The 11,789-nt window shown below is 41.8% G+C and overlaps 1 protein-coding gene across 4 annotated transcripts in view; it reads left to right on the top strand.

Moving 5' to 3' along the window:
- The first annotated feature begins 213 nt into the window (after window positions 1-213).
- DAPP1 (dual adaptor of phosphotyrosine and 3-phosphoinositides 1) overlaps window positions 214-11,789 on the top strand; it is a 47,747-nt gene continuing 36,171 nt past the window's right edge. For all 4 annotated transcript variants that reach the window (XM_008156657.3, XM_054727108.1, XM_054727104.1 and 1 more), the window contains exon 1: window positions 214-449. In XM_008156657.3, the coding sequence (XP_008154879.2) occupies window positions 349-449 (101 nt within the window). In that variant the 5' untranslated portion in view covers window positions 214-348. The remainder of the gene's footprint in view (window positions 450-11,789) is intronic.

The following is an 11,789-nucleotide window of genomic DNA, read 5'->3' as shown; positions in this document are numbered from 1 at the left end:
GGTCTGGCCTCAGCAGAGGCGTTGGAATGAATGGTGAGGCCTGGTTGGAGTGCTGCCATGTTTATTTCCTTTGACAGAAACTGCAGGTTGCGTGATTCAGGGTGGGTGTCCTCAGAGGTAGGAGCTGAGTGTGCATGCTTCCTGACTGATAGAACACTCCCGCCAGCGCCTGGGGGCCGGGGCGGCGAGTGTTGGTGGGAGGAGTAAGCAAGTTTCACTTCCTCGCTGGTGGAGACTCACAGCTGGCTTCTCTCAAAGAGGAGGCGAGTGTGAGGGGCTGCAGACCTCCTTTCTCGGCCTCTTCCCGCATAGCACCTGCCAGGGGCTGCGCCGACGTGAGGAGCGTGAATGGGCAGAGCAGAGTCCCTAGAAGGAAAGATGAGCGCCCAGGATCCTTCCGATCTGTGGAGCACACCCGATGGAGAAGCTGAGCTGCTGCAGGACTTGGGGTAAGCGAGCAGATCCGCTTTCCAAAGCGCTTCTTGGGTGGACATGGACCCTCCGCTCCCACCCTCATGCCCCCTTGGATGAATGATGATCTTGAGCACTCTGCCGCCCACTCTCCTATCCCCTCCACTTGCCTCATGTGTCTGTTAGGTGTCTTCCTGCTTGGGGCCAATGGCATTGTAAAAGCACATATTATTTTCCCCTGATGTGAAAGCAGGTAGATGCAGAAATTGAGACCAAAGTTAAATGCTGGGCATTCTTGGAGAGTAGGGATGGAACTGGGCTGTGTGAGTGGATGTCGCTTGGCTTCCTTGACATCGATCTGGTTTATAAGTAAATGTGCCGTTAAACTTGTTGAGCTCGAAGCTATCGCGGGTAAGATAAACAGAAAGCCTACACTCCTACTGTAACGGGAGAGGGACTTTTTCAAGAGAAAGAAGGAAGTGTCTACAGCGATGTCCGCATGTCTTTCTTTCTCCTGACACTGCATTTGTGAGCTCTTGTCTGTATGCATATCTGCAGGGGCAACTGTGAGCCTTTTAAATACTAGCAGCTCAGAAAGAGGATACAGTTTCTGCCTCAAGTAGGTAGTGAGTTCCAATGGGTGGGACCAGATGAGACAACTCATCAGGATATTTAATTAGAGAAACAAACATTACACCAGAGAGGAACAGGGGATTTCCTAGAGACACTGAACCTTTATCCTAAAGTACCGGGAAGAGCCTGATGAGGCTGGTTTCGACACCTGTGCTTCATGAGAGGCGCAACCTGCACCTTATGTCTGAACAAGCAGCTCAAATCTTCACAGCAAGCCAATGACATAGGAACTGTTATCATCTCCATCTTACAAAGGAAGAAAATGAGCACCAAAGGGTTGAATAACTTGCCTTTATCACACATCAACTAACTGGCGAAGCTGGGATTCCAACTTTCCAAAGTCCATGTTCTTAACAGGAAACACTGAAACAGGGGTCAAATCTATCTGCATTAAGAAAGCAGAGATTGTGTCTTTGGTGCTGCACGGTTGTAAAAGATCTCAGTAGGTCCTGTCTGTTGATTTTAAATTTGAGGTCTCAGAATTGAACTCTAACTTCAGAAGGTAAATCAGATATAATAGCTAAAATTTTCTATAAAGTAAACTCCTGTCCTTGGGAATTCAGAGTTCCAAGACATCACTAGCCTTCTAGATTTCCCCAAAGAGAAAAGGTAAAATGCCCCTGAGCATACAAAATGGGTGTCATCAAGTACAGACACTAAAGGTGGATGCCTGGGCTCTCACTTGTAGCCTTATTAAATTATTAAACTACTAGAGGCCCAGTGCACGAAATTCCTGCATGGGTAGGGTCCCTAGGCTTGGCCAGTGATCAGGCCAATCTGTGGGGTGACTGGTGGGGCGATTAGGGGGCTTCCGCTGGCACCCACCTTGGCCAGCCTGGGGCCTGTGGGCTACGGGCAGCTCCTGCATTGAGCGTCTGCCCCCTGGTGGTCAGTGCATGTCATAGCGACCGGTCATTCCACCGGTCATTCAGCCATTTGGTCAATTTGCATATTAGGCTTTTATTATATAGCATAATTCTTTAGTGCATGCTTCCTTATCTATAATCCCAGCCCACGATCAGTAGGAAGCCCCCAAAGAGAGGAGACCCAAAGGAGATATTCAACTCTGGTCCTTTAATTCAATAATCCCTGAGCTTAGACTCTGTGTTTGAGTTCGTTGGCACTCACTTAGATGACAAGGTGAGCTAGATGATGTCCCTTCTCCCCACCATAATGCCCATGGCAGTCAGCAACTACATAGGAAACCCACAAGGAAACAGATCTGTATCTTCCCTCCATGTGCAAAGAGTACACGTTCAATACAACCTAGAAACAACCCCCAAATAGGCATTTATGTCCAGACTGCTCTATTTCAGAACACCGGGGAATTTATTAAGCATTTGAGGGTGGTTTCTGTAACAACAGGCAAGCTACAATTATCTGGGGCAGTGGTTCTCAACCTTTCTAAGGCCGCGACCCTTTAATACAGTTCCTCATGTGTGGTGACCCCCAACCATAAAATTATTTTCGTTGCTACTTCATAACTGTAATTTTGCTACTGTTATGAATCGTAATGGTAAATATCTGTGTTTTCCAATGGTCTTAGGCGACCCTGCTAGCGGTTCTCAACCTGTGGGATCGTGACCCACAGGTTGAGAACTGCTGCTGTAGAGTCTAAGACCATTGGAAAACACAGATATTTACCATTACGATTCATTAATAGTAGCAAAATTACAGTTATGAAGTAGCAACGAAAATAATTTTATGGTTGGGGGTCACCACAACATGAGGAACTGTATTAAAGGGTCGCAGCATTAGAAAGGTTGAGAACCACTGATCTGGGGAAATTGCTCTATAGTTGTAGTTCTTAACCTTGGCCGCACACTGGAATCACCCAAGAAGTTTTTAAAATTTCTGCTCAGGCCACAGACCAAACAAAAAACATCAACATCTTGGGAGTTAACTTTTTCTTATTAAACTTTCCAAGTGATTCCAGAGTGAGACAAGGTTGGGAATCACTGCACAGAATATAAACCCATCAGAAGTGCTGAGTAAATGTGGCTTTATTTTTCATATGTTGGGTATGTAACTGGATCTTGTAGCCATCTATACAGGTTGACATTTTGTTTGTTGATTGGGAGCATTTTGTTGAACAATCTTATTGAGGCATATTTTAGAGATTTTAAAACTCTCTCATTTCAAGTGTATACAACTCGATAATTTTTAGTGATTTTAAAGAGAATACAACCATCACCATACATCAGTTTTAGAACCGTTTCATCTCCCTGATGAGAACTCTGAGGAGCATGGTTGATTTAAATGTACTCAATGGTGTGCTGACAAACCACATAGACAAGGGGTAGTTCTGATTTCCAGAGTCTGCCTATTTCCCTGATATAAATACTCCTACTCAAACCATGTCAACCCACCAAGGATTTAACAACCAGCTTGCAAAATTGCTGAAAATTTACTATTTGACTTGAGCCAGTACTTGCCCCTCCAGGACATCACTGATATATCTTTTCTAGGTAATAACATTTGAGAAGACTTGAAAATGACTCGTTGCCTCCAGCAGAATTCTGAATATAAATCAAGCTTTGTTCCCCAACCATTAAGTCACTGGTTAGGTATGACCTATACCAAAACTTTCGGTTAATTTAGATTTTTTTAAAGCTCCATATAAACAAAAATGATTTAATGTACTTGAAAGGTAAAAATAGTTTTAATGACTTAATTTTAATAGGTTGTTTGATTAGATAGGTAGATTTTGACATTTGTATTTTTGATAGCTACAGACAGATAAGTGTCAGGTATATTCCCTCAGGTGATGATTAAATCAAAGAGATAGCAGATGTCTTTGTCTTTTGGTCCCTAGTTTTCTTCAGGCTATAAAATACGTAAGCTCTGCAAATTAAACCCTGACCTGCAGCCAATCCCTCACCTGCCTGTCTAGGACACACATGACTTGCTCAGAGCACAGTCTTATTCTTTCTAAAGCACTTAGGTAACTCAGATGGATTTCTGTGTCTCATTAATAGAAATCCATAAATGAAAAACATTTATTTTCTTTCATCTTAAAGGTATCAATGTGTCCAGCAGCAATAAACAAACAAACAAATAAAACTATCTGCAGTTGTTGCTCAGCTTCACTGACACCTTGGCAGATGGGGTTGGGGGAGGGTGGGTAGCAGTAAGGGACAAGGGGGTGGAGAATGGCCCAGGAGAAGCAAGAGGTGAGCTGGGAGCAGTCAAAAATGAAGCAATGGGGGAATGAAACAAGTGATGAATAGTAGAGACAGCACCTAAGTAACAAAGCAGTTTGGAGTTGCTCGTCAGTTAATAACTTAAAATTCCAGAAAGTCTCTGACTATAACAAAGTTTCCTATGAGATAATGGAGAAATGATATAGTTGTATAGTTTATAAAGGAGTCACTACAGACACAAAAGGGATACTGAGAAATGCAAATAACATAGGATATTTTTAAATTACATATTCAGATTATTTTGTCCGACATATCCTGACAAACACAATAACTGTTTGTATTGTATTTGAGAAATACAATAACTATCCTCTTTTCTCTATACTTTCCCAGATACTTTTCTTTATAAGAAAGTGTCAGTGTCTGGCTGTGTTGGCCCGTGTCAAGAAACTAGACTCTAAGCTCTGGATATTTAAGTAAACAAATTGAAACGTCTCTAATTTCTCTACCCCTTAACCTTCGCATAAAAGAGAAGGTTAGAATATATCTGGGATCAGCGAATGATTTTTGTCAAGAGCCAGGTCATAAATATTTTAGGCTTTGCAGGCCTGTGATCTCCGCCAAAACGTTTCACATCTGCCATTGTGGTGGGAGAACAGCCAGAGACAACAGGAACAATGACCATGATGGTGCTCAAGTAAAATGTTGGTATTGGACACTGAAATTTGAATTTTAGATAATTTTATGAGTCACAAAATATTTTTTCTCCTTCCCCGCACCCACTACTTACAAACATAAGATAATGGCTTTCAGTCCACACAAAAACATGTGCTCTGGCAGGAGCTGGCCCTCAGGGGATGGTTTGCTCACCCAAGAAATAACTGATGATAACCCCAAGGAATTCTTATTTTGAAGCAGACTTTTAGCACACACTAGCGCTGGTCTTTAATAGGTATTGGTATGCCAACTCTACATGCAGAGACTCATTAGCAGAGAAATCAGCTACCTGACATCCAGCGAATCTGGGTCCTGAATCCGAGCCAGGATTCTCTCTTGTTGCGATAGTCATTCTTCACTGACCCCCTACTCTGTGCCTGCACTGTGCCATTCCCATCCATTATGTCATTTAGCCTTCACAATAACACTTTCAATATGTATAATTATACCCATTTCATAGATGCAGAGGCTGACTTCAGTTTAGTTCAGTGAACTGTCCAGGTCACCGACCTCATAGTGATGAAGCTGAGTGATACACCTAGGAGAGTACCCCAAAATTGATGCTCTTTCCACTGATCCAAGAAGGTATATGTTCTAATCATGGCAATTAATAATCACTGGATGCTCACTATATGCCCAGGCACTATTTTAAGCCCTTGGTATGTAGCACTTATTAAAGTCACACACCACTGTAGATAGATATTATTAAACATGTCATTCCCATTTACAAATGAGGAAAGTGAAGGACAGAGCTTTGATCACATGTCCAAGTTTACATGCTCAAAAGCTTCAAATTCATTTTTGCTCCAGAGTCCATGCGCCTGTCCACTAATGAAACTTCCTAATTTCCATCAAACTTCTTTCTTATTATATTAGCACGATATATTAGTGTTAGCATGAACTGAAAGAAATAAAAAAGTTTTGTGATCACTACAACCAACAAATTATACTACTGAAAGACATTATTCTTTCACCTTATTCACGTAATACACATGCACAAGACAAAACCAGGTTAATATTCTAATTAATAAAAAACTTTATTGAAGTTTATGTAGATTTCATGGAGGGCGGGGATGCTAGACAAATTGATAAGGCTAAGAAAAGTCTAGAAAAGTCAAAGCTTTAAAGGAATCTTATTACAGATCTGAGATAGCAAGTAGAGCAATAACGCTTGTTCCTCTTCTGTGCACAATTCTGTAATCTTGGAGTCTGAAAACGGAAGGTGAGTCTCTTGTGGCGGTAGGAGAATATGTAACAGTGTACAGTTTGCTCTCTTTGACTCAAGCAAATTTCCTCTTCAGTTGTTGTGTTTTCTGTTCCTCTATGGGTGGTGGTGACTTCCTTTGCCTTACATGTGGACATCTGTTCACACAGGTTCTCCACGTTGAGTGGGGTCACTTTGTTTCATGTATTCACTTTCTCATTCATTCATAGATCCATCTGTTGTTGATGACATATGCAGTGCAGGTGAGGGATACTGAAATTAAGAAAATTTAAGAAAAATAATGGCTGTCCCTCGTGGAGTTTATAGTACAGAGAATAGAGAATGCACAGGCCTGTACAGTTAGAGAATGCAAGGTAGAGTGGGTTGAGGGCGATAACAGTGTCTGAATAAAGCGTACCTTATATAGCAGGGAGGAAGGGGATCATGGGACCTGGAGACGATGCCCTTGGGACTGATAGGATTTTTCTGTCAGTTGAAGTCAGAAAAAAATGAAATAGAGGGGAGATAACTAATAAAACAAGGAATCTGGAATCTTTCTGCATCCCCCAAAGTTTGGGGCTCTTTCCTCTAGTCATAGCTTCCCAAAAGTGGCCCACTCTGTCTCCTGTACCAGCCCAAAATTGTCAATGGCAATGCCGCCCCAAAACAATGGCCCTGAAGCAGCCTTTTATGAGGTACAGGCTGCAAGAGCGCCCAGAGTAAATGCAGAGTCAAGCTTGATTCTACTCAGACATGAGGCCTCCTGAAAGACCCTCTGGTTTTGGATTTCTGTGCAGCCCTGCTAGTCCTCCTCAAGTTCTTATCCACAGATATTTTTTTCTCATCAGTCATCGAGCTTTGGGTCCCATTCCAAATCAAACAAACATTCCCTGGTCTTTTGGTCTTGCAGCAGTGCAGTGCAGGCCAACCTGGGGACTGGACACATGGACCTCTGCTAGAATGAGATGCAATTTGCACCCTTCTCTCAGTCTCTCCCAGTCTCTGACAACCCTGGGTGCTGATCCACCTCTGCATTGGACTCTTTATGTGTCTATGTCCTCCTCCTCTTTGGCTTCTGCCTTTGTCTCTTGAATACTGTTTGGGTCATATTTGTGTTCCTAAGTCACTGACCTGTATGCTTCCCACTATTTATGTGAGCTGGTGTGCCTTTCTCTGTCCCCAAGTTTTGGTCTCTATCTTTCTATCTCTATAGCTCTTAACTTGTGTGTCTTTTGAGTCTTTGTGCCACTCTGTGTCTCTGAATCTCTGAGTCTCTGTCTTTCTCTCTACCTCTGTGTTTCCATCTTTCAGAACTTCTTGCCTCATTCCTCTGACTCCTTCAAGAACAGGTTTATCTGGGTCTCCAACTCCCACAGAATTATCTTCTTCCTTTGAATCCTGTTTCTCTTTAGGTGAGCCAAAACAAAACAACAACAAATAACTTGGGGCCCGCCTTTACTTCATTGTTTGACCAGGTACTCACATAATTCTGCCTCTGACACCAGATCAGGTATGCTTCGCAAAGCTGGGGCAGCTGGCCTCACCATTTAGCTCTGCTATTAGCACATGCAGATTTAAAATGGCAACATGGAAAACCACAGACAAGCTGGTTTCATCACAGAAACCTCCTTACTGGAAAGACTGTGGCAAGTCCTTCTTTCAGCCTCTCCTATGATTACACTATGCCTATCTGAGGCCTCATTAGAACTTTCCAACTCCTATGCAAAGCCTTTGCTTGGTTCTCTGTACTTGGACAGGGCCTACCTCTATGATCAATGGAAAGATAAGCCCACATTTGTGATTATGGCAGCTAATGTTCATCTATGGACCACACCGTCTTTTCTGACATAGTAAGAGCTATTCATGCTGCATGGATAGCTCTTGAACAAAATAAGACATTTCCTTATCCTAAACCATGATTTCTGATGGCAGAGAGGGCCAAATGCTTTATTTTTCATAAAATCAAAGAAGTTAGTACCAACTCAATAAACAAATGAACATGAAGGAAATCAGCAACTAAGCAATCCCATGGAATGACTCAAGTTTTAAGGAAAGACTGACTCAAGTTGGGATTGCTTAGAGTGGGATTACCTAGTAGAGTCATCTTAGAGAACAAGCTCCATTTTGTTCAGAAGGAGTGAGGCCAAGTACAGGCTTAGCAAGAAAGAAGACAGATCGATGAGCTTTGTCTGTGGCCTTAGAAAAGGGGAGTGGCATCATATGCTATGAGTTTGTTAACTTTGGTCTAGAGAGTTGAGAAAGTGTGTCAGGGTCATTGAAAAGTGAAAATAATTTTGAAAGTGGAGAAAAGGAGGAAATTCTCTAGAAAAGAGTGCTTTCGTTGGCTGTTCAATTCCAGGACATTTTAGCTGCTTTCACACAATTGGGTTGAACCCATTGCTTTGGGTTGAAATGTATGTCCTTACATTTCAAAATGTATGTCTCATTACAATTCTAATGGGACAGAACCTAGGTTCTCTATTACTTCTCTCTGCCTGGAAGGAGGAAAATATGTCATTAAATATATGAATAATCTGTAGACAGAGGTCACTAGGAAATTTTCTCATGAATAAGTATATAATCTAAGTGGATATGTGGCTCATGTTTTAATGTGAAAGATCACTTTCTGTGCCCACCATTTTTCTAGCTTCATTTTGCACAACCCTTCCACGTAGGCCCTCTGTTTCAACTAGCTCCCATTCATGATCTTCCTCCTCCAGGAAGCTTTCCCTGATCCTCCCAGCCTCCTGTGAGGTGCCCTTCTGTACCATTTACTGTCCATTTCACTAAGACGGCAGCTATTTGGGGATTTGCCGATAGCACTGGCCTGCAAATCCTTCTCTTTTCCTCCCCATTGCTACTGTGAAGCCACTTAGTACTTCTCTTTGCCCTCTTTGTCCTCCTCCTCGGATGCCACGCACTGTGAAGTCAAACCATCAAGGTTATTGAAATGAATTAAAGTGTGTAGGACCAAGAGTCCTTTACCTCTGTGATTTTCAAAGTCTAAACTGCATATCAATCACATGAGGCTGTTGATAAATACAGGTTATACCTCGGCAGGTGTAGGGGCCCTGAGAATGTGAGCTTCTAACAAGGGCTTCCCATTGTTTCCAAACACCAGGTGCAGCCTATTAGTATCTTTAAATCAGTTTAGTGGGTCACAGTCAGTATTTGTTAAAAGAAATGCAAGAGGAAAGAACAGTGACTAGCATCTAGAATAGTATTGTTTCCTATAACATTTTTTGGCTTTTGGTGTGTGTTTATAATGTATATCTGTGTGTGTGTTTATACATACGGAGAGAGAGAGAAATACAAAATGTATTTATATCACAGGCCAATTCAAAAAGTTTAAAATCCTCCCCTTTAAAGGGCAACACAAAATTCGATATAAACTTCTATCAGCAAATTAAGACAGTAAAACCCCTCAGGGATAAGAATCTATGACGGTTCCACTATGCTGGGGCGACTTTCCAGAAGGTTCTAGCAGGAAGGGGCACTGGAAAGAGAGAAGAGGCTGAATTTGGGATCCAGTTTTCTGGATCAAGCTTGTCCTTTTTTCTCTGTGGTTGAGCTTATTTCCTGTACCTCGCTGAGAGGCAGCTATGAAAATTCTTTAGTGGGTGGGTGTTTCCTAATTTGTTACTGTATCGTGGAAGGGATAATACCACCATTTCCTTCAGGGTCAACTGCTGGTTTTGATCATCTCAAAAACCCAGTACAAATATTCCTTTGAAGCTTCATGAGTCTCTGCTCTGTTGCCTCTATCAGCTTTGAGATACAGTAATGGCTACACGTGGGCCATGGGGCGGGGGTGGGGAGTGGAAAATAACATTTCTTTGAATGTCTTGTTACAAATCCTCGCTCTTTTTTTTTTTCCTCCAGGGAAAATAAAAGAAAAAAAATGTTTTAAGTGTTAGAAAAATGAACTTTATTCCAAACTATTCCCAGCACCTAGCACAATGTCTGGTATAGTCAGAATATGTTGTATAATTAGAAATTCTTATATCTTATTTTCTCCTGCAAAAGTTAAAGAATCATATAAAACATGTATAAAAGAAGACTGTTCCAATGTATGAAAATAAAGAGGGCCTTCTTACGGGGCATTATTTTAGTCACCTTGACAGATGAGAGAAAACTGAGGTTGCTACATGAGTGGGTTCACATGCTAGTAAGGCTGGAGACAAAGGCATCTTCTCTTCTCCCCAAAATTCTCACTGACACTGCATGGATATTCGAGGTCTAAGTTAGCGGCTTGTTAGCATTCCTTTTCACTTAGCATTTCCCAGTAGTAAAAAGGTGTCTTCTTGCCCTTAATTCTAAAGACATCACCCTTCAAATGCAGCGGGTTGGGGGTTGCTGATGGAGTAACAGAGGAAAATGACATACTTGTGAGATGTAATCAACAGTAGGTTTAGTGTGAATCAGCAGCATGATGCAACTGTCAAGAAAGTAGTGCAATCTGGGGTTTCCTTCAGGTGTACCGGCAGCTAGGATAAGGGAGACCTGTGAGGCTTTGTTTTGCAAGTCAGGCTTTAGCGTCAGACCTCAGCGTTAAGCTGATTATCAGAATTTGCAAAGTAGTCAAAGGAGATAAGGTTTCTGGGTGCTAAAGGGACGGAAAGACTGTCATAAAAGGAGAAGTTGAAGATGATAGAAAGGGAAGAGAATATTTTTTTTTTATTGACTTGAGAGAGAGAAATAACACATTGACCTGTTGTTCCACTTATTTATGCATCCAGTGGTTGATACTTGTATGTGCCCTGACCAGGGATCAAACCCACTACCTTGGCATATGGGAACGACATTCTAACCAACTGAACTACCCTGCCAGGGCCATTTTATTTTTTTCATTAGAACAAGCTAAATTAGAAAAAGTTGATCAGTTAAAGTCTCCTTTCTTTAACAATACCCTCAGTCTTGGTTCCTTCTATTGAGGAAACCATACTTATGAGTTGGGTATATACTTTTATTTTATGTGTTTGCATATCTGTATAGTTTGGAGAGAAAAGGGGTGATTTTATACAAATAAGTGATATCATTCTGTACCTGCCACTAATTCCTCAATTGAAGAGTGTGTTTTGGGATCTATCAACTTTTGATTTGGGTTTGTGTACACAACAACCTCAGTGTTTCTCAGTGGGGGTGCAATTGCCATTCTGAGCAAGACAATTTTCCTTTGTTCAGAGCTGCAACATTCTTTGCAAGATGTTAAGCATTCCTGGCATCCCCCTCACCAAGTGCTGGTAGCACCCAATTCCCCTGCCTTCATCATTTGACAATCAAAAATGCTCTCATACCTTTTCAAGTTAACACTTTTGGTTATCTTTTTACATAATCTCATCCTATGACCATTCAACTTCGTCATCTCTCTGTTACTGGATATTTACGACAGCTCCAACTTTTTACTCTCACAAACAAAACACTTCTGTTCATCTTTCCTTCTGCGGATGGGTGAGGGTTCCACTGGACAGACCAGAGAAGTGGAATCGCTGGTCAGTTACACTAGATGTGCTGACTTCCCCTCCAACTGACACCTCTCCCAACCGTACAATGCTATCCATCGTCCCCAAGTCCCCTAATAGTTAATACTGTCGAACTCCATTTCAGCCACTCTAGTGGATAAAGAAATGGCACATTGCTGTTTTAATTTTCATTTCTGAGATTAGTACTGACAGTTTATTTAA

Source organism: Eptesicus fuscus, chromosome 2 (assembly GCF_027574615.1).
Source record: "Eptesicus fuscus isolate TK198812 chromosome 2, DD_ASM_mEF_20220401, whole genome shotgun sequence".
In the NCBI taxonomy this organism is placed as follows: Eukaryota; Metazoa; Chordata; class Mammalia; order Chiroptera; family Vespertilionidae; genus Eptesicus; species Eptesicus fuscus.
This window is presented reverse-complemented; position numbering and strand designations above follow the sequence as displayed.